The sequence below is a fragment of the Andrena cerasifolii genome, chromosome 14 (genome assembly GCF_050908995.1).
Source record: "Andrena cerasifolii isolate SP2316 chromosome 14, iyAndCera1_principal, whole genome shotgun sequence".
Taxonomy (NCBI): domain Eukaryota; kingdom Metazoa; phylum Arthropoda; class Insecta; order Hymenoptera; family Andrenidae; genus Andrena; species Andrena cerasifolii.
Window position 1 is genome coordinate 10,827,991 of NC_135131.1, and position 27,615 is coordinate 10,855,605.

General features: G+C 40.7%; 4 protein-coding genes across 4 annotated transcripts; 2 read left to right on the top strand and 2 right to left on the bottom strand.

Annotated features, from left to right (window-relative positions):
• The first annotated feature begins 13,862 nt into the window (after nucleotides 1–13,862).
• Nucleotides 13,863–17,109, top strand: LOC143376305 (mitochondrial potassium channel ATP-binding subunit). The gene is made up of 10 exons (XM_076826468.1): nucleotides 13,863–14,154; nucleotides 14,269–14,590; nucleotides 14,672–14,839; nucleotides 14,953–15,366; nucleotides 15,464–15,775; nucleotides 15,849–16,072; nucleotides 16,140–16,314; nucleotides 16,391–16,569; nucleotides 16,646–16,793; nucleotides 16,859–17,109. The coding sequence occupies exons 1-10, from the start codon at nucleotides 14,108–14,110 to the stop codon at nucleotides 16,937–16,939; spliced, it is 2,070 nt and encodes a 689-aa protein (XP_076682583.1). The 5' UTR covers nucleotides 13,863–14,107; the 3' UTR covers nucleotides 16,940–17,109.
• On the bottom strand, nucleotides 16,968–21,652 carry LOC143376303 (uncharacterized). The gene is made up of 2 exons (XM_076826462.1): nucleotides 21,226–21,652; nucleotides 16,968–20,921 (listed from the first exon to the last, which is right to left on the bottom strand). Exons 1-2 carry the CDS (start codon nucleotides 21,301–21,303, stop codon nucleotides 17,193–17,195), a joined length of 3,807 nt encoding a protein of 1,268 aa, XP_076682577.1. The 5' UTR covers nucleotides 21,304–21,652; the 3' UTR covers nucleotides 16,968–17,192.
• A 135-nt stretch (nucleotides 21,653–21,787) lies between these two features.
• On the bottom strand, nucleotides 21,788–23,566 carry Bisc (TM2 domain-containing protein 1 biscotti). Its single transcript, XM_076826469.1, has 3 exons — nucleotides 23,211–23,566; nucleotides 22,912–22,993; nucleotides 21,788–22,324 (listed from the first exon to the last, which is right to left on the bottom strand). Exons 1-3 carry the CDS (start codon nucleotides 23,410–23,412, stop codon nucleotides 22,060–22,062), a joined length of 549 nt encoding a protein of 182 aa, XP_076682584.1. The 5' UTR covers nucleotides 23,413–23,566; the 3' UTR covers nucleotides 21,788–22,059.
• Nucleotides 23,567–23,734: 168 nt separating this feature from the next.
• Nucleotides 23,735–27,568, top strand: LOC143376310 (uncharacterized). Its single transcript, XM_076826475.1, has 3 exons — nucleotides 23,735–24,378; nucleotides 25,916–26,142; nucleotides 27,037–27,568. Exons 1-3 carry the CDS (start codon nucleotides 24,110–24,112, stop codon nucleotides 27,438–27,440), a joined length of 900 nt encoding a protein of 299 aa, XP_076682590.1. The 5' UTR covers nucleotides 23,735–24,109; the 3' UTR covers nucleotides 27,441–27,568.
• The last annotated feature ends 47 nt before the right edge of the window (nucleotides 27,569–27,615 follow it).

Consider the following 27,615-nt stretch of genomic DNA (forward strand, 5'->3'; position numbering starts at 1 on the left):
TCCTGGGTTGCATCTGATATGCATTCATTGCTGGTTGTTTGGTATATACAGTCCTGGAAATATTTATTGCGTCACTCCAGAATCCACGTGCTATGAAATGATCTCTATAACTACGTAACTGATAAAGTACTTGGTGTCCGACTTATTTTAACCTAGATAATTTTCGAAGTACTAATACTAAATGAGGTGGAATGCTACTGAATAAGTGACATGTTCAGTGAATGAACACCTAATAAATTCAGCAGCAATAACGAGACTTACCTTGAACTTAATGAAGAACTTAAAAAAAAACTTAGGTCAATAAAGAAGTACTGAGTAAATTTTAACGTGAAAAGAGCGTAATAGGTGCTAATTTTTCGTCTGATATGAGCAGTGTTTATTCACTGGACAGGTCATCTATGTTTCAAGATGCACTGTAAGTTTTGATCAATACTCACAGTAACAAGACAATTTTCTATTCTTCAGTCACAAATATCGCAATCATCGATAACATTTCCGTCAAACGAGAATTTTTACAGAAGTATTATATCAGTCCTCCAAAACGAGCATAAAAGCATATTTGCTCATATTCCCCGAGTTAACCCTTCGCAACACTATTTGCTATTAAAAGTTGCTACTAAAAGCAAGCTTCCAAAAGCAGCAATATCAAACATTTTATTTCCCATCAATATATAACAGCGACGGTGTAATTAACGACGCGTAGTGTCAGTAACTTTAATTAAATCTCTCGTCCCATAAAACGTCGCAGTGTTTTATAAACTATCCACAGGAGTGTACCATGTCCGAGTAACAGCAAGAATACTGAAAAATTTCGCGCGGCGATTAACCGTCTGGTAAATAATATTTTCGTTCAATCGGGGAACGAATTTATCGTGGCGTGCGGTAATACGGTCTGGATTTCCGAGCGCGCGCGCGCGCGCGAGGGCCCTCGTTTAACGCCGCCACCGCAATGTAATAGGGGTGGTGTAAAACATTATAATTATTATTGCACGACTGATAAAGTCTGTATTACGAGCTTAGCGCGTGTCGAGCGGATCACGCTTTTCCTAAAAGGTTGATACAGCCGTGGTGTTTGTAATACGCGTGCCGGCTCGCGTTCCGCTTGACAAATTTGCGAGCCAATCACGCGTCAAATATTTAGCAGTGATTAATAATCCTTCGCTTCGATCGCGCTGCTGATGGTGCCCCTTCCTGTCGCGGAAGTTGTCGCGTTTTAGGGACGCCAGAGGCGATTAAACTTCGCTATCTCGTTAAGGGTTGAAATCTAACATTAGAAAAATAATTCTTCCATTTTCCTCATAGTTCCTACAGTTGGCTAACACTTTCTAAATATACTACAAACTCTGTATGGGTCAAAGCGAAGTAATTTCCAAGCACAACCCCTCGCTTTGAATAAAAATTCGACTCGGCAAACTTCAATCGCACGGAACACACTCTGCGATTCTTCCTACCACCGCGAGGGGTGTAAACCTCAACCACAAACGAAGAAAAATACTTTCTAATTCTAACAAACACAGACCACACACCACACCCCTGTCCAGCTGCCCCTAAAATCAGTAACGCGTCACTCGGAAGCCGAAAACACCTGCTCTTAGCCCGTCGACGCTACAGTCGCCATCTTCCGCAGGGTGTTTAAAGAGAGCCGAGGCTGGAGAACGGACGAAAAAAAGAGGGAGGAAGGAGACGTGGCACGAAAGTATCACGCTCGAAACCGTTCGAATTAGCGCGAAGAGGGTGAGAAGCAATAGAATAATCATGCGAGACGTTAACCTGTTAGAGCATTAGTGGCGCATGATAGGCGCTGCGGGTGGCGTCACAATGAAATGAGAGTGGCTGCGGGGATACGGATGAAATAGATTGAGAGAGATGAGAGCGAGGGGGTGCGGGTGGTGGTGGAGAGGGGAAGCGGGACGGTCGGGGCTACGGGAGTAAAACAATTAGGGCTGCGTCGACGTACACTCGACCGAGCACCCCTCATCGTGCTCAGCAGCCCCCGCATTAGGGGCGTCCTTCGGCCTTTGCCGACGCTCTCGTGTTTCTACCTCGCTATACGCCCCAATATCTGCGCCCTGGGCTCGCTCTGACTCTCGCAAAAATTACTACTTCCTGACACCCCAGCCCGCTCCCTCTAACCGTCCGAAATTGGCCGGCCGAGGTTTCGGGAATTTTGGAAAACCATCGGTTCGCGTCATCGATGTACACCATGGATCTTTTCCCTGCAATAGTGTTTTGGGCCGAGGTAGGAATTTCATCTGTGCAGAAATATTGCGCCCCGTGGAGATCGAAAGGAATTATTGGATGATTTTTGCTCTACCTTTTTGGGGACATTTTTGAAGGTTGTTTAAATTTTTCGTGAGCATTTTTCACTGCACTCGTGCCGGAATTTGATAATTTATATTTGCAGAATTTATATCTGCTTTCTTTAATAAACTAATAATAATAAAGGTATAAATAATAATAATTTATTAAACACTGTTGCTAATTACGGCTCTCCCGACAAGGTTTCTTCCACATCGAACTACCAAGCAGCGAATAAAAATGAGAAATGGAATACAAAAGTAACTACTTCCCGCGCCACTTACATAAATTCCTTCGAACATCAAAGAAAGGAAACCAGTGCAACGGGGGAGGGTAAAATGGTGGCCCCGTAGCCCTCACAGAGGACACCGTATCCATCCGCAGCTACTCGAAAGCCTATGCCCTCACAGGCGAGCAACGGTAAAGACGGGGACCGTTTCAGTAATAGAAAAACAGAAAAAAAAAGAGTGGCAGCGAGAAGGGAGGGATAAAAAGGAATCGCAGCGGTGCGATGGAAAGCGGAAGTTACCGATGCGTTTATCGATCCGTTTGGCTTCTTTTCGCTCCTCGCTTGTCGCAATTTAATTCGGTAGAAAATACTTGGTGCGCTCGGGGCACTCTTTTCAGTTTAAAACTGCATCGCGTTTAATTCGAACAACAGCGAGAAATGGCGCGGCACAGCATGCAGCCTCTCGGAAAATCGAAGTGGAAAACTTCGCAATTAGTCCTCCGCCGCCCCTCTCCGCTTCCTCCTCCAGCCTACTGCCCCCCCCCCTCTCCCCCTCATTCGCCATCTCTTCGTCTTTGTCGGTGGGTAGCTGGAGTAATTAAACGTCGGCTAATTAAACTCCTCATAACATTTTTATAAAGTTCCGTTCACCTGAATAATCGACGATTAAAACGCCATTCGCCCCCACTACTCCTTGACTCACAAACAATATATAATATCCGCGATTCGCTGGTATATAACGGAAGTAGGGAACGCGTTTCGTTTGCTCTTTCCATTTCAATATTAATAAATTCGATGGGATTCACTCGATAGCTTGAAATGGTGCCATTAGCGATATGCAAAATGGCGGGTGTCGGTTATTGGCGTTAAATTAAGTTCGCGGGGATGATGTTGGTGACGGTTCAGGAAGCGATGGGAAATTGCAAGTGAAAGCTGCGTGAGAAGACTGGTTAAATGCGAATTGTTGGCAAGTTGCGTGTTTCGGGGGGCGCGAGGATATTGTTATAAATTATAGTTCTTGATTTTTCGATGATCCTGCGAAGTTCAGGAGCCCCGTTACCCAATTCGAAAAATCGAGGTTCCGCGGTGCAATTGTGTTTCCCAGTTTTCGGCAGAATTTACGGAGAGGGATGACGAAGGATGACAGCGCTCGATTAAAGGGGAAAATATCGCGCAGACACGCGCAGCATATTTTTGCCGTGCAGAGATTCGCGTGCACAATGCTCTTTAGCCGAGAATAAAAGGGAGAATTCGTGTCCCGTACTTTTTCTACCGCTCCCTGTTTAATTACGAGCGAGGACACGAAATAGAAATCGGTTCATTAGCGTGGGGAACTCGCATATAATACTGTCGGTTTTTCACGGTGCTCGACGCACGTGGATATCTGTAAACAAAAGGACCTGGGAGTTTAGATTCGAGTGTCTGGTGCTCTGAGAAAATGGGGCTCCCAAAAAATTCACGAAAATTCGCCACATTTCGAAAGTAAGATGAAAGATGCTTCACGGCGTAATATTCGTGCTGAATAATGCTTGAAACACGTGACAAAGGAATATTTCTAAAAACCTTAATGGTATCAAGCACCTACTATTATTGAGTGCAGTCAAAGAAACTAAAAAAAAGGCGATTAAATAAATACAGGAAGAAGAAGGGAGAGAGACAGGCACCGCCATTCGCACGAAAGTAAAAATGCAAATGCACTTTAGTCGCGGACATTTATCAACAGTAAGGTCGATCAATAAATCCGATATTGCTGCTGCCAAATACTCGGGATACTCTAGTTGCGTGGGCAACAAACAGAATTCTAATTGCACGCAGGATCGCTAAATCGTCGTGGTATTAACTAAATCCCAGCCGATACAGTGGACTACCACATTGAATGGGGTGGTCGGGCCACCCTGTTTCACGGTCTAATATCGCCTATAATTTATAACCGTAACCCTGTCTCCGCGCATTTGTCGGGCGGGAAGGTCGTTAAGGGTGTCGTTTACCGGATAGAGCCGCAAAAATCGCCGGTTTCGAACGGTGCCATCAGCGTCATAAGTCAGCCGTTAAGCCATCACAAACAAATGACAACGCGCCACCCATACGTGCCAAATGATAAACGTATTCAGGGGCACAATGCATGGTATTTACGTGGCACACCTACCCTGTTTACCAAATATTTTGGGGCGGCAAAAGCAATAATCATTACGGGGGAATATTTTCTGGTCACTGAAATGACGAATACGGAGGACCATGGAAATGTTGGAATGGAGCAATCTCAGCAATCGAAAGCTGAGATCTGCTGGATATGGTAGTTGAGATTAGAAATGGTTAGATTCAAATTGAAAATATTGCAGCCGAGGTAGGGTGAGTTGGTATTGAATTTAATTCAATTATTATTTAATGCGACTGTTTAATTATTTTGGAATACATCCTCGATTAAGGTAGAGTTTGAGGTACAGTATTTTCTTGTTAACCCTTTAGCGCCGGCATCTAGATCTCGTTGAAGGAAAAATATCCCGCTTTCTTGTAGTTAAAAATAGTCTGAATTTTTATATTTTTTTTCAGGGGTTAAATTCATAAAACAAATAAATATATAGGGTCCAGGTAGGTCCATCTTTCTTCGATAAGCGAAACTTCTCTAAACATGTACTAATCTGGTGCGAACAGCAAATTTGTTCGATTTTCATAGGGAAAATTCCCTTATACCGAGAATGTATCATATGTGATACGTCCGGCGCTAAAAGGTTAAACTGAACTCTGAATCAAATTCTTTCTGATCATCGCTGCATTTCAGAATAATAGCAATTCTACTGCAAATATGCAACTTGAAATTCTTAAGGTGCCAATCCACGATGTGACAAAAAAATCGTGTGTCACGTGAGACTTTAATTTCATGAGACAATTATTTAATTCTCTTTTAATTATTTCGTCATTAGTTTCGTGAGATTAGACTCTCATGAGATTTTTCCATTATTTACATTTAATTATTGCTGAGATTTTTTCTCGCGATGGGAAAAGTCTCACGTAAAATCTCATCGTGGATTCGCACCTTTACAGTTCATTAGGACACGAGGAAGAAAAGAATGATCCACTCGTCAGAAGGAAATAAATACCTGATACGATGCACTAATTATAAGTGAAGTTTAATTAGTGGCTGATGCGATGAAGAATTAAGCGACGCGCATAGAAGAAAAAGGGCTCGTGCCTCTGAATACATTACGAAAAGTAATAAAGTGACTCTATATATCGAGCGACGTGACAGGTCCTTTTATAAGCGAGCACTATAATCTGTTGCGGTAAACGCATCTGTTCAATCGCAGGGCAGGTGTTGCATTGCGATTCGAATAAAAGAGAGACAGATTAAGGGTCGGCACGTTTTTGTTGGGTCACGTGCTCTCCAGTCAAAATAAATCTGTTCTTGTAATCGGATTTTCAGGGGCGACCGATAAACTCCACCCCGGTTATGAACTTTAAATCGGACCAACGCCAGGCAAACTCTGTCTGTCTACTGTCACCACATCCAGCCACGCTCGCTTCAAAGCTGCTGCACCTACGGAGGATCACTTGCTCCCAAAAACCAAGTGGGGTGAAGTATAAAAGCACAAAACGAAAACATTCCATGATAACTGTTCATAAAATCGTGTAGGGTAAAGTAGCCGAATACGACGTCCTCTCCTAATACGAGACCCCAGCTTATCTCCGTTACAGAATTCTTGAATGTCATAGCGATGCTATTTCTTTACTAACTAACCGTGTGTTAATTATTTTGTCCGCACAGTGGCATTGTAATCAATTGAGCGTTTTGAGCAGGCACATATTTCTGAAATACGTTGCAGAAAGTTTATGAAGTGGTTGGATTAAATTACAAATACCTCTAAAGTCGTAAGTGATTTTCACAAATACTGTTGTATAGTGCTTGCAATGGAGTTTAAGACTTACTAGTTGTATATCATTAAATGACGAAGACTTAACTTCGAAGCTACTTAGTAGTTATCATGTTATATACCGTGAAAGTTCTACTGATGAGAGTGAAGAAGAAATTGTTCTGAATGATGAAATTGATTAAGAAAGAAAATTATGATATAGAATGCTTGTTTTGCGCAGGTCTTTATTCTTTAGATGTGATAGGTGAACAATGGGTTAAGTGTACGTATAAAGTGTTACGATGGACGTGGTGGATGAGTTTATAAAAAAAAAGAAAGAAAAAATGAATTTCTGGAAAAAACAAACTGGGTCATAAGAGAATATGAATTAGGATCCCATTTTTTTTATCTGCGTATTTGAATGACTTTCGTTTTTATTTTATTATGAAGAAACCGAATTTTTGTTATAGTACTTTCCAGTAGGTTGCTAAAGAATACACATTCTACTTTTAAAACGTGTATCAAATTTTAATAAAACTGTCCTCAGTCAAGAGCTATGACGTTTTTAAGAAATGTGTCTCATATTTGGCTACTTTACCCTAATAGGTACAAGTACATATATTTTTATTTTCGATGTGTTACTTTTATAAATTCTAGCAGAGCTTGGAATCAATTTTTTTTGCATCAATGATAAAAAGTTTTACTGCTTCTGTCATCGAATGTATTAAATTAAGGGACCCAAGAACTTTGCAAATTCAAGAAAGATTTATATATAGTATCCAATTTCTACTACGCTAGATTTCTTCGTAGAGCTCGTTTTCGTAAAAAGTCAGGACAATGGTGAAGCACTCAGTTTTCTTGGACTTTCCCTGGTTGGTTACTCTTTGGGGTAGCGGATAAATGGCTACCTCGTTTCTTGTACACCCTTGAAGTTGATTGTATCAGGGGAGAGGGGCGGAAGGACTGTTGAAAGAAGGGACAAAGGAGCGACCAAAGGACGCGAAAAGCGACAGGAAAAGGAGGAAGATAACGTCCTATCTTGCTGGGAACGATGATATAGATAAGCAGTCGCATACACAGGCTAATAGAAACTTCTTAATTATATTACTTTACGCTGAGCCTCGCTTAATCGATAGTTAATTGTGTATGTAGTCTTGGCGGATATTAGAGTGAATTGCAACGGATTCTAGTGCTTGTCCCAGGTAAAACAATTCATCCCGAACGAGTAACTTATAATTAAGATGTAGTCGCGAGGAAACATACTTCCATTTAGTTATCATTCAGCGCAGCTTCAAGGATCCCTATAGCCGAAAGAATTTCGTTTATCTTAAAAGAAGTAAGGGCGGATAAATACTTTTAGAATTTCTATAAAAATTCACCCGAACATTTCGAGGATAAAATTTTGCAATGAAGTTGAAAAAAGGCAATGGTAAAAAATCGTAATGCAGACGATCCCTAAGCAGTATTTAATTCAGTGTCAGCGCAGCAAATTTTTTCCGAGTGTGTAGTTGGAGGAGCGGGGGGAGTATCAACTACAGAATTCAAATTTTAAACCAAAAACAAAAAATGGTAATTTGGTTTGGGCGCGAAACCAAAAATAAAAATTTGGAATTCCACACAACTGACGCCGGCCCTGATCTATTTGTAAGTACCTACATTTTCAGCTAGACGGCGCGTTTTTGAGAAGGGCACCTCGATATCGAAAAGGCGCAATGATGTTATCTTTCTTTCTACCCGTGATAGGAGGATGGGAGAATTTGCGAGCGCGCAAAGTGAATGTCGTGGAGCGTTTCGCGGTAGTGTGGCGTCACCCTCGTCTGTCGTCGTTGCTGTGTACGCAGCTTAACGCCCACAATATCAGGTTGCCGAGCGACCCGCCGCTCCAGCAGGAAAATTTAATTTCAGCTGACAACATCCTGTTTCGCTACACACTGTGCTCAGCATTCTGCAAAATCGCATGCGAGACGGCATCGACTAGCCGTAAGCACGATACTGTCTATCGATGATGACTACGAGTTGGCCGAAACCTCTTCCGATCGATTCCCATCTTGCAGTCCGATTTCTTTTTTCGCAACAAATTTTATTCGATTGCTTTGCAGCATTCTATTCGCGATCATACAATTTTGTTGATAATGTAAGTTGATCTACTGCTCGAGGCAATTAGGGAAATTTCTGAGTGGTTCAGAAGACTGAAGGGAATATTAGCGGTGAAAATGTCCTTGGTGTGATTCACTATGGATATTCATCCCTGATTTTTGTTACTAAAGAAGTGAATTTTGATTGGATGACAAGATGAAACACTTAAGGGTGCAGATTCGTGTTCTGACAAGGGAAGATCCCGAACCCGAAAATTCAAAAGATACTGAAACTTTGTGAATGTATAGGGGATTTCCTACTGATTACAACGCAATTTTTGTTTGCTGCCCAAATTCACTCTAAGTGGGTGAAATTTACCCCTGACAATGTGGCTATTTTCCGATTTTGTGTTATAACTCGCGAACTGTAAGAGAGAGAAAAAAGTTTCAAGATACAAGTTACTTTTTTTAATTAGATCTGTCATTTGGTAAAAAATTATTTTACAGTTCACGAGTTATAACACAAAATCGGAAAATAACCGGATTTTTAGGGGTCAATTTACACCCCCTTAGAGTGAATTCGGCCAGCAAACAAAAATTACGTTGTAATCACGAGGTAATTCCCTACATATTCGCAAAGTTTTAGAATTTTTTGAATTTCCGGGTTTGGGATGTTCCGTTGTGAGACACTATGAATTTGGAAAGGGAGTAGAATGAAGATGATGGAGGAGAAAAGACTGCTGAGTTCTGATTTTTGACTGCTGAGAAATCAGCAGAGAAGGCTGACACATGCAGGCCATTATATACTGCTATTTTAGGGAAAGTTGCAAAGTCAGAAGTACGTATTCAGCGTGTCTTCGGTAGCAAAAATAAAGTAGATCAACCACAAAGCTGAGAGAAAGAAGAATTTTTGAACTTAGACGACTCGTTTGACCCCTTCCTCATTCAGTACACAAAATTTTTCAACCAAGTCCGAAGATTCATCGACAGCGCGACACATTTTCTCTCAGCATGCAAGTGGATCCAGACACGATAAGTCAGCCATAGGTGAAGACCACAGTAAACCATCTCTCGCAAAACTAATATTAAAGAAAGGTAAACGGAACTCATTTACGCCCCCGTACAGATATGTGCCCGAGAGTTGCAGCGGGTGGAGGGGAGGTGGGAGAGGGTTTCGACGTTTGCCAACGACGTGACACCACCACTATGATCCCCGACAAAAGCCACAACACGGCCTGTGCATACAAACGTTCCATCGTTCGCCGTGAGCGAACCGGGTCCGCTTGGGCTCCCTGGATGCGTACAACTCGCACGAGTGGAAAATACCTCAGAAGCTGAGGATGGCTACAACCACTATTTGTTCTAGTCTAGTCTCCCTCGCATCGCGTAGCCACCCAATTTCCCCTCGGCCCCGCTCCCCGCCACTGGCATCCCTCGTCCTGTTCCCCGACACGCTCTCCCCCCGCGTCTCCGTCTTCCCTTCTAACCCCCTTGAGTAACCCTCACCCGCTCGGTGCACGACCCTTTCCTCATTTCCTCCTCTGCATCTCCTCTCTCATCCTGCGCTCCCCAACCCCCTCGCCTCTATATCTCCATCCTTCTCGGTTGCTCGTCCCCGTGGCGCGGCGATGTCCGTCGTCCTCCGGTTACTCTTTTAGCCAGGCATCTCCGGCAACCGCTGCCACCCAGTCAACTCACCCCCGTCCAATCCCTCCTACGCCACCCTCCTCGGGCCTCTTTCTCCGCTGTTCCGTTCGTTACGTCCTCCCTTCCAACTCCCGCCCGTCGTCCACTCGTTCCTACTAGTTTCATGCGTCTATTTATCCACCTAGCGGTATGATATTACACCCCGGGGCACACTTCGGCATACCCCCACGCGGCGTCTACGTCGGCAGCGTCGGTGGCGTCGGTGGCACCCCCTTTTCGTCGCCGGCCACGCCCAATCGTGGCCCGTCGAACACCTTCCCACCGCCAGGCCAGTCCATTGGCCCGCGCTGACTTTGCGTCATCGCCACCCCGGCACTTGCACCGCGTGTTTCACGGATGAGGGTACGTGCCCGCCGCGACTCGACTCTGTCGGCTGATTGCGGGGGCATGGGGGCGCCGCGACAGAGACAGAGAGGAGTGGCGGTGTCGGAGGGTGTGGAGGTGAGGGAGGAGGAGGCGACCGATCGAGAGGAACCTCTGTTGCCTCTATAGAGAGAGCGACAGGGAGGAAGGAGAGGACGAGGGAGGAAAAAAGGAGGAAGGAGACAAAGGGAAGTTGAGGTTGGAGAGAGAATGGAGCTGGCTGACGGCGAAGAGGGTGTTGAAATTTAGGAGGCTTCATTTGGACCATTCTTTTGCCACCGTATCACGGGCAGACGTGGTCGTAGTTATCGCGCTTATAACGTCGAACCTCTGTTTCCCTTCTACAACCTCTCCCCACACCCTCCGCGCACGTACACACTTTTGGAACGGGCGCTTCTTCTTTCCCGAAATCTCCGTGTGCTTTGCAGTTTAGAGGGCAAGTTCCGGGATCTCGCGTGTCGCGATAAGCGAGCCAGGCGTGCACACGTACACGGCCGAGCAAGTGTCTTCTTGCATACCTGGGAATCTAGGTTAAGAGGCTGACCTCGGGCCTCGATGGCTTTTCGAGGAAACAGTTTTAACACTGCCGCTAAGGCCGCCGCTGTTCCAACCGCGGTTCGTTAAAGATGGAGGATAAACGAATGGGATCTCGCGCGCTGCTTTACAACGCTATCTGCACTGATCGTTACGGGGGGACTTGTTGATTCGATATTAGGAACATTTCGTCGAGTTCCAAGGAGGCAACTATGGAATAGGTGCTTGCAATGTTTCTTCAGCGGAGGGTTGAAAAAAATTTCGTGTTTGAAATTTCATAGAAATTGTATTGTATTATCTGCATTGATAATTTTGAGGGAAGTTCGGCAACTCGAAAATTCAAAAAATCTGAAAATCGGGGTGTTTTTACTCTTAGAACCGTTTTATTGCTGAATCAGAAAATAAATACAGTATTAGCATCATCTACATTTCAGCTACATTTCTGCAAAGTTTCAGATTTTTTTTGAATTTCTGAGGTGCTGAATTTCCCTTATGCATTAGTTCGTTTTACTGAATTTCCCAGAAACGCAACCCTTTAATTACTCTGAGTAGAGTGATCTCGCACCCCTGTCTTCTCCGATAAAATAATTTCACGTTACTTCAGTAGTGAAGTAACTTCTGCTGTTAGAATATTCAGTTCTATTGTAAGGGATGTTTCAGACATATATGTAGAAACTTCCCTGGCCAATGGAGCTCTGTTGAAAAAAAAATCGTTTCTGAGATATTTAGCTTTTTAGCAAAGACCTATTCCAAAGATTCGAGCTATCGATCTTAACTGTATCTGTACATGAAATTAGTATTCATCTAAAAAAAAATATGAACTCATAATTGTTGAAAAATATGAATTTCGAATTTCTATATTTTGTATGTGGAAACCAGTCAGGTTTGTATCTACAATTCTGAAACACTTGTCAAAAATAAATATTGCTCCATGGAAAGCAATAATTAGGAAAAATCCTAATTCAAACAAATTTTGTCCAACGAACTCTTTTCTCCCCAAAATGGAAATTTCCTCCTTCCACCATGAATATTGCACCGCGGAAAGAATTCATCCTCCCCTAAATTTCAACCTTGGAGGAGGATCGACTTCGAGTACGAAGAGAAAATTGGATTTCAAATTCGAGGATTCGCCACGTACGAAGAACGTTGAATAGCGAAAAAGATACTTACTCGCGAGTCAGGCGCGTCGGTTTCATCCACCGAGGACACTACTGGCTACTGAAATCAAAAGCCTCCTCGGATCTTAGCCCCGTAACGAGCCACTTTTCAGCCTCGTCCCAGCTGAAGCGCAAGATTTTTCTTGCGGATAATAACGGGCGGGCTGTTGTTCTCCTGCGTTACTTAGGACCACGGGTGCTTTGATCAGGATGGTAATGCATCGGCCTGTATGAAAAAGCACCGAGATTGCGGCTCGTCGCGGCGAAGGAGGAGATTTAGGGTGAACAGTTGAGCGTTGAAAGGCCTAATCGTCCAGGCGAGCCTCTTTGTACGCAAAGTTAATAACGTGTATTTATGTATTTGCCACGTTTAATTGCCTGTGCGGCTATTACGTTCGAGCCCTGAAATGCTCGCCCCCGCCTTGAATACACCCGAGGGGAGGGTAGTATTAAGCACTTGCTCAAGTGCTCCGCGAGTCTGGCAATGACACGAGACCTTGATGTTATACACTCACTATACAGCTATTCCCTATCTATTGTCGTCTATCGAACCTCGAACAATTTGCAATTACAATTATCTGTTCGTTAACCAATTGAGCTGGAATGACGAGCTATGCACGCGGTACTTTGGTGCTATACCTACTTGGTAAAAAATGTGATATGTGCGTACGTTACGATTTTTGTTTGTTACAGCCGTCCTTTAGTGTGCCAAAGTATACTGCTATAATATAATGTTACGTGGAAAGTAAATAGTAATTTTTAACAAATTATTGCCGGAAAAAGAGGAGAAAGATTTAGGCAGTTTAGAAAATTCGTGAAAATGTCTGTGAGATCGGTTAAACTCGATGAATGCCAATTTATTTTTTACGCAAGTGGTTAAATGGTTTTTTAATAGAATTTAAATAGAATTCAAATTTTCATTTATACTTATACATTTCAACTTATTCACGAGAGAAGAATTATATGCTTCTTTCTCTAACTCAGAATCATATAACTTTCTCTATCCTCGTCTATTAATCTGGTCGCGCATATAAGATTCAAATATTGGCGCCATTTTTTTCACGAATCCAAATAAAATACGAATAACTCATAATAAACATATAATAACACAATATAAAGCACGGTGAAACAAAATAGTAGAATAAACAACAGATTCGACATACGTTCGTAGTTGAAATTAAATGTGAAAAATATATACCATTTCTCTCGTTACTGATACTGAATTCATTCAATAGTTCTACTACTTTTTTTATTGTTAATTAACAATTAATTCTGTAAAGAAGATTCCTCTAACTACATCAAGCAATGCATTTACACCATAGAAATACTCATGAATTATTACAAATGAACTTCTTACAAATTAGCACGTATTCGTAGTTCTTTATTCGTTAAAAGAATGTTCGTTGAAAGTATTAATACGAAATAATCGAATCTAAACTCGCAGGGGCGAAGGCTCCTTGTCTAATAGAATCAATTTCTCCCTTTCAATTTAAGCCTGGCAATCAGCATTTTCCACCACTCGAAACGCCCTTATTTCTACCCGCGTTTCTAATGAACAAATTAAAAAAGAGAAAAGAACGTTAACCGGCACGGCACAGTGGGTGCTATCTAGCGATCAATCGCAGAAATAAGATTACCGTGGGCATTTAGATATGGCGCTGCCCTTGGTTCAGTATTATTAGCTAACCTTCGTGTAATCTCATTCCACTATTCGTCTCATAGACGTATACACTATATAATAACAATGTTCTTAATAATTGGCAGAAATAGTAAAACGTAATTTATTTAAGTAGGATGGTTAAAACGCAACTAACCCGTCATAGACAGTAACGTGTATTCCAGAGTAGGTGCATATAGTAAAATAACAATCAAAATATTAAATATTATTTTGCAGAAATGTCTATACTAAGAACAGTGTTATTTAAGCCCTATATTAATCCAAGGTACTGTCCACAGTTGACAGTAACGAACCATTTGTTCGACATGTTCATAACGGCAGATTTATCAAGAATCAGCATGTATATTTAATATGATAATAATACACCTTTCCTTTGTAGGAATTCTTTGTTAACACTTGTTTTAAGACAACGGGGCAAACCGTTTAACATACCAAAGAGGCAGTTTAATTCTAACGCCAAAGAATGCTTAGCCAACGGGACTACCAAACTGAAGATCCTCCCGTCTGTTCTAAAATTTGGTTTCGGGGGCTTAGGCATAGTAACAGGGTGTATACTGAAATCACGTAGCTGTGTTGTAGAATGCAAAGCACTTAAGGTGTCAAACGATATTAAAAGCGAACAGAAAGAATTAGAGTTTAAATGGAAAAAGTTTTTAGAATATTTGTACCAATATCTATGGCAATTATTAATAGCTCTATCAGTAAGTATATTTGAGACACGTATATACTTGTGATGCTGCACTTTATGTGGTATTTTATATACTTTTATTTATCATATTCAGAGCGCAATGGCGGTTGCTGTATTAAATATTTGGATACCGCAATGCGTGGGTGATGTTATAAACATATTAACAACGGTCTGTCAAAATAGAGGAGACGATACTGCGAAGCATGTGCTCCTGCAACTTACAAAGCCTGCATTTGCATTGGCACGTATGTATATTGCACAAGTACGTAATTATCGGCGAGATAAATGGAGCAAAATTTTTCATTTTCTTGTGAAATACTTTATACGAACTAAGATTGAATAATTCTAAGGATTTACGGCAAGCTTTGTTCCCAGGCATTTTTCACATTTGTGTACATCTGTATGCTCTCTCACGTGGGTGAAAGGATAGCGATGAGTTTGCGGCAAGATTTATTTAGATCAATTATCATGCAAGATATCACGTTCTTTGACAAAAATCGAAGCGGCGAAATAATAAGTCGTTTGACCAGCGATATTCAAGATTTCAAAAGCACCTTCAAAACGTGCATATCACAAGGCTTAAGAAGCATCACACAAATTGCTGGGTGCACAGTTTCCGTAATAATGATTTCGCCGCAACTGACCGCTGCAATGATGTTATCTATACCGACTATAGTTTGCATTGGTTCGTTACTTGGAAGAAGTTTGCGACAAATGTCATTAACGGCACAGAATCAACTTGCCAAATCTATGGCGGTTTGCGAGGAAGCTATACAGAATATCAGAACGGTACTACAGTAAATGATAAGAAAATTTTTTGTATCGCAAATTCTTTCTCTGAGCTACTAAATTTCTCTCGACGATTTATAATACATTGTTTCTGTAGGTGAAGGCGTTTGCAGCAGAAGATAAAGAAATAGAAATGTTTTCTAAAGAGGTTGAATTGGGGTCTGCGTTATATGGAAAATTGGGTTTTGGAATTGGTTTGTTCCAAGGAGGAACGAACCTGTTTCTCAATAGTATTTTACTCAGTACATTATACTGCGGTGGACATCTACTCTCTACTGGACAACTGTCTCCAGGAAACCTAATGGCCTTTTTAATGGCCACACAGACTATACAAAAGTCTTTATCACAGTTGTCATTATTATTTGGAACCTATGTCAGAGGTATTAGTGCAGGGGCTCGAGTGTTCGAGGTATGCATTCGACTCTACAAACTATTATTATTAATAGTACTATTAACTATTATAGTATTATTTGTTATAAAAGTATTTGGACATGCCACCTTCCCCTATGATGACCAGCGGTGAAATTATTAGGGACCAATCCCTCGCAGGAAATATAACTTTTAAGAACGTAAAGTTTGGCTACCCTACCAGACCAAACCACGTCGTTTTAAAGAATTTTAACTTACACATTCCAGCCGGGAAAACGGTAGCTATTGTTGGATCTAGTGGCAATGGTAAATCTACAATAGCTGTATTGTTAGAAAGGTAACTATTCCACGTTTTTTCTGAACAAAGAATTTTTTCATCGACTGTGACAAAATACATATTGCAGGTTTTATGATGTCGACGCAGGATCAATTACGATTGATGGAAAAGATCTCAAGTCGCTTAATGCTGGTTACCTTCGCGGTAACGTTTTAGGGTATATAGATCAAGAACCTATTTTATTTGCTACAAACATTACGGAAAACATACGATACGGGAAACAAGATGCTACGGACGAAGATGTGAGCGCTGTTTTGTAACCGAAAGAGGTTATGTGTCTTATAATATAAATTTTCTGGTAACGTTTGATGTCATTAGGTCATTGAAGCCGCGAAAGAAGCAAATGCCCATGAATTTATCATGAAATTTCCAAATAAGTACGAAACGCAGGTTGGCGAAAGGGGAACGCAGCTCTCTGGGGGACAAAAACAACGCATCGCCATCGCGAGAGCTCTGCTCAAGAGACCGTCGATTTTAATTTTGGATGAAGCTACAAGGTAAAGTAACATGCTTCATAGCTTATTTTTTAAAGTATCCAAAGCAGTTTCCATAATTTTGTGCAACTGTCTTTAGCGCGTTAGATTATGAAAGTGAAAGAATTGTTCAAAAAGCACTGGAGGGTGCTACACGGGGGAGGACGGTCTTAGTAATTGCTCACAGACTTAGCACGGTCAAAGCTGCTGACATAATTGTCGTCTTGCAGCGTGGAGTTATCGTCGAGGTGAATATTCGGGTTTTAACAATATTTTACTATTAAATATTTATTTTTATAACTCATTCTTTCAGATGGGTACCCACGCAGAATTAATAAAGAAAGGGGGTGTATATTATACTTTAGTAAATGAACAGGATAAAGAAGGTACATAATGTTAGTGAATTATAGGACATGGCACAATTGCTGGAACCAATATCTGAGATATTTATTGCATAATAGTTAGATAAAATTTTCGGGAACGCGTGTTAGACTACCTCAGACTAAACAATCTGTACATGAACAAATATATACATATATTTATGATATTTTTAGATATATATAATTTACTTATTTCTATCCTCGCATCATTTATAGAATTCTCACGTCGTTAATTCAGAGAAATTTTATAATATTCATTTGCGGGTTTTATGAGCGAATTTTACGTTTAGATAGATTGCGCAAAATGTCATGCAAACGGCGCTCGAATTTATCCGTGATATTTAATACTGATGACGTTAGGGGTAATACAATATGCTTTGATATCGTTCTCCTCGGGTCTGTCACTTTTACAGCACTCTCATTTTGCCTTAACAGTGTCGTCTGAGACGGTATCGCCGTTTCTGTACTCACATTACTTTTAGGCTTCGACATAGTGTCAATGTTTAACAAATCTTGGGTTTCAGTCTTATTACTTAATTCTCTTGTAGCTGCTGCATCAGTTTCAGTTGTATTTTCAACTGGACTTGTAGTCAACATAGCACATACATTTGCTAAGATATTTTTATCATCATTGTCGATATTACCTCCTTTCTTCGTGTAATCGTAAATTGGTATGTAAATTGGCAGCGCCTTATTTTCTTTGTTATATTTTGCTCGAACTTCTGGTTCTAGTGATGCTATACTGTTTACTGTCGAGGAGAAATTATTCATAAGTTGCTGTATTGCGCCCACGGTTTCATTAAGTGCTCCTATATCTGGCATAGCAGTACTAGAAGATTCATCATCCTTTAACACCGTTGTTTCTGTCGACAATGCAGCATTTAACGCTAACGTGATATCATTCATAAATTGCACGATTTGGCCCACGGTTTTATTATATGCTTCTACATCTGGAGGAGTATCAGACGAAATATCGTTCATTAACTCTGCTTCTGACGATGATGCAATATCTGGCGTTGCTGTAGAAATATACCTAAATTCCTCCATATTACCCACAAGTTCGTTGATCTTGTTGTCAAAACTTTCTACAGATACTGTACTAGATAGACTTGCTGCTTCAGTACTTGTCGAGAACGCAAAGTCAGGGGAAGTATTCTGGATGTATCCTGATTCTAGCAATTCATCTGTTACGGCTGATTCCGTGGAACTTTCCATTGATGTAGTAGTTGTTTCTACCACAGTGTCTAATATTTTGTATACTTGTGGGGTAGACGGCTGACTCGTATTTTCAGCGCTTGCTTCAGTTGTTATATTATCGTTCTTGCTGCTGGAAACACTCGCGTCGATAGTTGCTATTTTATTCGAAGTAGGTGTACTTTCTGTGGGAACAAACATTTCACCTGTAATTTCGGTATTGTTTTCAGTGGTAATATTATCAGTCCCTAAGGAAAGCTGGACAGCTACGCTGGTGGGGATAGTTGCATCCGTAGTCATCATATCATTTAAGGCAAATGCATTTTCAGTAGATACGAATGTGTGAGTAGTACTTTCAACGTCGCTTTTAGTTATCTCATCATTAGTATCAGGCAGGTCTTCCATAGACAGAAATGCGTCATTCAGCAATACCGTTGATTCGGTTGTCATATCTTCGTTGCTCGAATTGGAATGTGTAGAAGTGAATAAATTAGTCGATGACATTGTTGGAGTAGTTTCGGTGCTTTCAGTTTCTGTGGTTAAGTGTTCTGTAGTTTCTCCTTCAATACTATTTACTACTCCTTCATCTGCTCCAGTTGGTTTATATTCTTTATTTGAGATAAATTCTTTCAAAGTGGATGTTTCCAACAACGATCCACTGGTTCCCGTTTGTGTAGATGAAGTTTCTTGAGTCGTACTTGATACTCCTATTTCCCCTACAATCGGATCATTTTGGTCACTCGGAGTGAACTCCTCGAGAGTTGATGTTTCGAATGATGGTTCACTGGCTCCTGTTTGTGTGAATGAACTTTTTTGAGTCGTACTTGATACTCTTATTTCCTCTACAATCTGGTCATTTTGGTCACTCGGAGTGAACTCCTCGAGAGTTGATGTTTCGAATGATGGTTCACTGGCCCCTGTTTGTGTGAATGAACTTTCTTCAGTCGTACTTGATATATGTATTTGCCCTACAATTGGATCATTTAGTTCACTCGAAGTAAACTGTTCCAGAGTGGATGTTTCAAATGATGGTTCACTGACGCCCGTTTGTGTAGATGAAGTTTCTTCAGTCGTACTTGATACTCCTATTTCCCCTACAATCGGATCATTTTGGTCACTCGAAGTGAACTCCTCGAGAGTTGATGTTTCGAATGATGGTTCACTGGCTCCTGTTTGCGTGAATGAACTTTTTTGAGTCGTACTTGATACTCTTATTTCCCCTACAATCGGATCATTTTGGTCACTCGAAGTGAACTCCTCGAGAGTTGATGTTTCGAATGATGGTTCACGGGCCCCTGTTTGTGTGAATGAACTTTCTTCAGTCGTACTTGATATATGTATTTGCCCTACAATTGGATCATTTTGTTCACTTAAAGTAAACTGTTCCAGAGTGGATGTTTCAATTGATGGTTCACTGGTTCCCATTTGTGTGAATGAACTTTCTTCAGTCGTACTTGATATATGTATTTGCCCTACAATTGGATCATTTTGTTCACTCGAAGTAAACTGTTCTAGAGTGGATGTTTCAAATGATGGTTCACGGATCCCTGTTTGTGTAGATGAAGTTTCTTCAGTCGTACTTGATATTTCGATTTCCCCTACAATTGGATCATTTTGTTCACTTGAAGTAAACTGTTGCAGAATGGATGTTTCAAATGATGGTTTACGGATCCCCGTTTGTGTGAATGAATTTCCTTCAGTCGTACCTGATATCTCTATTTCCCCTACAATTGGATCATTTTGTTCACTCGAAGTTACTTCCTCTACGGTAGATGTTTCGACTGACGATTCACTTGTTGCCATTTCTGTAGATGAGTTTATCTCTTTCAAACCCTCGACGTCGTCTTTAATCATTGTTGAATATGTAACGGTTGTAAGAGCAGCGATAGCAGGTAAAGAACGTGACGTTTCCGCCGGACCCTCCGTGGATGTTGTCATATCAGAGTTATCAGGCAATACCACAAATTCCTGAGGTGTCTGCTGTATAAGAGCTTCCGTATCAGAAAGAGTCGTGGTCGAGAATTTCTCCTCATCGTACATTGTCTCAGTGCCCTCATAATTATTCGTTGTTGTAGCAATCTCCTCTGTATATCCATCTGTGAAAATTGTTTCACAAATCGTTGGTTTCTTCTTTCCCTCCGAGTAATCTTCCTCACTCATCGAGTCCTGAATTTTTCCTGTTTCGTCCCTATCTGGTAGCACAGTTACATTTCGTCCTGCATCAGTGGTACATGGTGGCAAAAATAAATTGGATTTCAGCTGGATGCAAGTAACCGAAGGGATGCACATTTCTATTTCCTCATCAAAGACCATGCCCTGTGGGCACTTGAAGATGTTTTGCAACAACCGATGGCCGGTAGACTCGCAAGTGTAGAATAGGGTGCAATCGCCTGGCACTGGAAACGATCCAGGTGCCTGGCAAGCAGGTACTTCGATAGACTCAGGCATTTCTACATTCGGTTGTACAGTGTTGGAAGTTGGAGCTCGATCGCCAACGTGGACACATTTCTGTAAACGGTTTTCAAAATGGTAGCCCTGGGTGCACTGGACCAGAATCAGCTTCTTCCTTTTGCAAACGTAGTAATACTTGGGATTGGTGCAATGTGGCTTCAACACATTTGTGCCACATGACCTTGTATTATCTATGAAGAGTGCTTTACCACCGCCTGCTATACCCAAACAGCGCCCCTCCTCTTCATCAAAGTACTGGTTGATCCTGCAGGTTGGAGTTGGAGGCCTCAAAGTCCTTCTACACCTACGTACTTGGTTGTTAACAATATTTCCACTTGTATTGTCAATATCCTGTAGATAAGCAAGCTTGCATTTACAAACATGTATGTCGAATAATGTAAATACACTGCTCACAATAATTGAAGAACCTCTGTTTTGAGAATGAAAGAATACAATACCAGAGGTGGTAAAGAAATATTATGTTATAGATCTTAGATTATTGGATGTAAGTAAATATTTGGAAAACACCCATGAGTAGATACTTTGAGCAGTGTATATGATTTTGAAATTCGAGCTTTCTGACTCTACCATAAAGTTAATAATAATTTAGATACAGTATATTGTGAAAAGAAGAGTAAAGTGACGTGACACTCACAATTAGTTTGTTCACTGGTTGGCTAACGACGATTAGGATTAAAAATTGAAGGAATAGAAATAGAAGAGAAATCTTCATACTTGATATTTATATTAACTGATTATTAAGGATTAATCGAGCGCACTTCGTGGATTCCGAAAGTTGAATGGCTCTCATGGCGATGCGTACCGCCACTTTTATATCGAATCCGTGCTTGATAATAATTATGCATGATAAGTAGTGACGATTGGATTGCAAACACGGGTAGATTAACGTCATTTCGTGTCTTTTGACAGTTCACGAACGTCTGCGTAGAAGTCAGCATTACCAACCAGTAAATAAAGTTTATGTTGTTACTTCAATTAAGAGTTGTATACAGTCGAATGTGAGAATACGCGTCGGCGAGCACGTTTTACAATACAATTCGAAATATGCGTATTCAACGGCGGTCCAGATCTCCCGAAAGGAAAGATCGTACACAGTAATGAGAAAGAAAACAGAGCAGGTGGATTGAATGCGAGTGTAGCATTCGCTATGTGATTTGTTGGAAAAGCAGGACCAGGACGAAAGAAATACTTGGAAATAAAAACAAGTATTTATTACACGACTATAGTGGCAATAGGTAAGTCAGTAACAAATCTTCTTTATATATACAATGTTTCGTTGAATTACATATCTACAAGATGTTCTTTGTTTGCTCATTAAAATAGCGTACACAGTAACTTGCTTCCAGGTATACTGAAATAGGACTCGATTTTAGGATTGCATATCGTTGCTTGTGATAGAAGCGGGGGCTGTACAATTTTTAGAATAATCATTATATATCTTGCATTTAGAACTCTTTCAACAATCATATTATGGCACTTGGAACGTAAAGTTATTACTCGTTATGATATGAATCCCTGCACCATAATATGACATCACATAGTGCGAACCATCCGCAGGTCCTACGATTTGTGTAGCTATAAGTATAATATCGGCAAATTGGCCAAGAAAGAGAAATCCCAAAGTACTCAGCTTAAGTACACCCAATGCTGGATACCCTAGGTAAAACCTATCCGCTCCAAACATGCCGAGAAATATGGAGAGTAACAACGATGTTTCAAAGGAATATCCATTTCTGTGGAGAAACAATACAAGCGGAAATTTTATTTAACGATCGTCTTATACATTTAACACATCATGGACCAAATATTTCCAATTCGATCTTTTTGCAGAAATTTCTTTCCCCTGAACGATGTAGGCATATAAACATAAAGCAACTTGCAAAGAAGAGAGAAAGGCAAGGTACCTCAGAATTGGTCCACGATATGTTAAGTTTCAAATAAAAACACTGAATTTCTTATACTTCTGCGCACAGTTGTATCTTGAAAGTATAAAGTACAGAAAATTGTGAAAACTATGGAAATTTGAGACTCCGTTTAATAAAGATTAAAGAAGAATGAATCTAAGTAACAATCAATAAAATAACTTTTTTTTCATTATATACTTATAAAGTAGGCATGGGTTCGAACCTAATTTTTAAATTCTCAGAACTCAGATCCGAAAGTTTTGAAACTCAAACCTTTCTTGGGTTTCAAGGTTTCAACGCTTCCAGAAACCCATCCCTACTTATAAAGAAAGTACGACTTGTACGGTGACGTAATAAGAAACCAAAAGTTAAGATAGCCGTATTCACTAAGCTCCCTAATACTAATATATACTTACGTCCATTTACAAGGAATGTCCTTCTTGAATGTATTATTCTTCGTTTCTGTACAAATGAGGCCATCCGCAGCCAGACACAACACTGACAAAAACACAACGATTATATGATTTACATTTCCAAACTTAGCAGAGCAACGGTTATTAAGAGGCGGGAAGGAAATTGATTGAAATGAAGGGTCCGACGATGAACAGAGAGAGGAAGAAATTGCAAAACATGAAAGTGGTTCTCCAGTGTAGGTTATGTCACAAGTATGTCCAGTTCGCGGCAGGTGGTAAATGGAAAGAGAAACGTTACTCACCCTTGGCTTTGTTCTCCTTGGTGCACCCCTTGGGCTGCTGCGTTTTCAGGTCTATGAAATCATAATCGGGATGAGGGCAGATGTATTGTCCCATTCGTAGGTTACCACAGTCGATCTCGTACGTGCTGTCCGCACCATTGCTCAGCGGTATCGTGAGAACCATGAAAAGAAGTCCGCTAAGGAGTCGCATCAGATGAAACATGCCGTTTCATTTTACAATTACTCCGAATTCCACACTGTCACCCGATTCACCGTTTCCCGTACTTTCTTCGCGATATCGTGTGCATGTTTTGTTGTATTTTGAACGCACTGCCATTAAAACTGTCTCCCTCTGGCGCCAGCTGCGAATCAAACAGGGGAACTACATTTTGTTTTCTCTGCCGCCAATTTCAGCAACGGCAAACGGTCCTTTATTACAAGCGACATTATGCATGACGGATGCAATGAATTTTTGAGTCAATACGTGACTCAAATTAATTTAAATATTTCACTAAAAAAGAGTTCTCTAAATTAACTAAGAATGTATTTTCAACAAAATAACAAGTTTCTATATGTACATCAGTTTAATTTCAGCATAGAAGGAAGTAAGATAGAAGACATACGGCGGTGAGAAGTAACAGTTTAAATTCACAAGAAAAGCGCGCAATTTTTGCAGTCTTTATACAGTTACTCAACGACTCCTACAGTAATGCGCAATTGGGCTGCGATTTTCCTGCGGGAATATAGCAGAGTCGTGATAGAAATATTAATAGATTTATTTAAAGGAACAGTAGTCGATATACGGTGGATCTTGCTTTTAAGTTTATATAGTAAGTTTGTAGCTAAGTTGTCCGCGCGTCAGAACGGGGAAACAGGTGAAGATAGTGACGATAGACTGGCATTTCTTTCCCCGCTAAAACATGGCTTCTTCGTCGTTGAAAAGTACGCGGAAAACCTACAGCTTCGAGGAGCGGGAGATTTTGATAAACTTGATAAACAAGTACGAGGACATCGAGGACAAGAAGTCTGACCCCATATCCATGTGCAAACGGAAGTCAGCGTGGTCGCAGCTGGCTAATGAATATAATTCGATGGTGGGTGCTCAAGGGATACGGTCCGCCGTGCAACTTAGGCGATGCTGGGAGAACATGAAAGCTTGCAAGCGAAATCGAGAGGAGAAGAAACTTAGGTGAGTACTCGTAACCACGGCTATTACGCCGTGCTCGTAACTATCGTAAAGAAGGTTATTTTATGCAATGAACTGTACAATTATAACCTATATCGTCACATATATTGTCGTCAATCGTGAAAACTGTCACGTCAGAGGACAAATTCTTTCGTCTTAAAAGAAGCACACATTAATTTTTGTACGGTCAGTGTTTTCAAAATGTGAGCATCATTCGAGGTTATTTGTGTTCCTAAATGAAATTGCATGGCGATAAAACGCCACAGTCGAGTATTTACGACAATGTCCTTCGAACGAGAAGTATTAACCTTTTTATTAATTAGCAAAAGAAAGTCATTAGCATGGTTGCTTATTTTACCTATTTCTTTTGTTTCTTGTAGAGTTAGTTTGTTTAATATAGAGGTATTTCGTGGTAAATGTGTTGCATACTGATAGTGTTTCGTTTTTAAAGGGGTATTCTAGTTTAAAACGCGCTTTTTTACACAATTCTGGGTATTTTTTTATGGAGCATCTATATAATTGTTTTCGCCAAACTTTTGTTCATATATTTATCCATGTGTCAGTTATGTTTACAAATTTTTGTAGAGAGAAACAATTCAAATTTGTGGCAGTGCAAACGTGTGAAGGCATTCGTTTAAAAAGTATTCCCACGGTTACCGTAATTTTGACTATTCTGTTTATTGGAAATAAAAAAACAAAGCGACTCTTAATTAGAACGAGTTTGGCTATAGCCGGTGCCAAACTAAAAAAAAAAAAATCGACTATTAAAATAATGGCGGCACCTAGAAGCTTGACTATCGATTTTTTCATATTTTTCGTACCTTTCTCAGACTAAAAAACTAAGAAAAACATGATTATGAATCCGTCAAGTAGACTTGAAGATATTATGGTAACCATTCAGAAAACATGGTTTTAAGAAAAACGCGTTTAAAGTTTTCGATATCACTCGTCGCAACGCGCGTCGCCGCATCGTTCAAACACCTATAACTTTGATAATTTTAACAGTTCAGACATAGGGCTTTGCTGATTTTTTAAACAATATTCTTTAAGAAAATGTAAAAAATCGATTTTTAAAGTAAAATACCCTCTTAAGCCAAGGGAATTTGAATTTGTGAGTTCGACCTCTGGCGCGCGCAATTTGAATATCACGCGCTCGAGTTTTTATAGCTGTACTTACGCACACGTGCGTATATACGCGTTCATATATGTGTATTATATTATTGACAATGAATATTTCAATTATTGCATGCGCCTTAAATATTTTTCATTCTATTTACATACCTATAAAAATTGCTGAAACGCATAAAAACCCATGAAACTCATCAAATCGCATAAAAACTTATGCTTTCAGTTTCAACTACGATGGGAATATTTTTTTTATCACTCCACACGAACACAGACACTCTAGTTTACGCATCAGTGAATTATAATATCAGATACTCTTCATTCTGATAGGAATTTTTAATTCGTCTTCCATTGTTAATAAAATACAAATGAGATTGTCATCTCAAAGTATATTCGATCTTTCGTTTCCCTTCAGAAGTATTTCAAAGAGTTTCTGCCAGTTGTCCAAGGATCATGCGCGGTCGAAAATCTGGGAGAACAGGAACTCCGTGTCGGACGCTCCATTGTCTACTGGCACTGTAGGATTGCCCCCGAACGTCGTATTCGAGCCGAAGGAGTCGGAACCATTTACTTTGCAAAGCGTTTGCACGCTGAAGCCTTTGAAAGACACCTCGACAGAGGAGAATAACTGTAAAGATTCAGGTTATCCTTTCTCTTCGTTCCTCCTTCTTCCTTCTTCTCTTCTCGTGGCTGGGATGTGCAATTATTAACCACATGCATCACGATTTATTTGCAAGAGCGGAGTATAAATTATTCCTCAAGTAAAAATGCTCTTGAATCTATTTGCTCGAAATATTACTAAATAGTTCGTGTTATATTTATGTTACGTAGCATTTGCTATAATCTAAGCCACCTTCATGAAACTTATTTCTTTTTAACATTACGCACGACCTCGTCTGAGGAATTGAGAGGAACAGTGGCGGGTGGGGGTGAATCCCAAAAGTCACACCTCAATGTTTCCCTGTTAATTAAGATACAAAAGAAGTTGACAATTTTTTCTTTTATTATAGTCACACCACCATCGCGCTTTTGTCCAAAATTATCGCTACCGTCGAGACAATATCTCCTCTGCGAATCGCGCGTATGTCACGAACGTGCTGTACTCGCGTTATCGCGGTGGGTATTCGCATCGAGGTGTGCGTCGCGAAGGAAACACCATCTCCATTATCAACTCAGCAATTCGCGTGGGTCATCTTATTTCCGAAAAAAAAGCATCGTGAAAGTACTCGCGCAAGTAAAAGCATACATCAGCTGATTCCTAACAACTATGCAGCACCAGCTAGTAGAAACAGTGAACACATAAAAGTTCCAATCTCGAGATTAGACTCAAGGGGGTATTGTATTGTGATATGCGATTTTTTCAACTTTTTTCTTGACTTATACCTGATCTGCCACGCCTGGTCGGAATAAAGAAAGTCCTGAAAAAAGTTCAAAGAAATCGCGTGTCACAGTAGAATGCTCCCTTAAATTGATCAGGTTGCCAACGCGAACACCGTAAATACACCATCATCAATGTACTTTTTTCCGTCACCTCAGATTCGACGGGTGTTTCGAAGATCGATTTAAGTTTACCGTCACACGTCCCGGTGGGCGATTTCTGCGACAAATCTTCCAACGGTTTGAATTCGCCCATCGTCGAGCGCCTGGACAAAGAGAGCACGCCGGAGAGAAGTCGCCTGATCTTCAAATCGAACGCAACGCAAACGTTCGTGTCCCCTTCGGTCCTTCACGAGCAGCCTCGTAAAACGAAGAGGTCCCTTCACAGGGAGGAGGAACTGCACGGACTGGCCCTATCGGAGGCGCAGATGAAGGTCGATATCGCCGCCATGTTGAAAGAGGAGGCCAGGATTAAATTAGAGGAGGCTCACTATCGCAAAGAGGAAGCCAGGCTGAGGATGCTGCTTTTTACATACAAGCTCGAGAGGATAAAAGAAGATTGAGCCGAGAGAGCGATGCGCGTCATCCCGAGAGATGAGGGATTGAGAGTGAAACAGAAATGGCCTTCTGTTGTATCTATTTATTTATTTTCTAACTACAATTGAAACGTAGTGATCGTAATAAATAAAAGTTCGCAACACTAATTGTTCACGAGTCTCTATTAATAGTATTAGATGA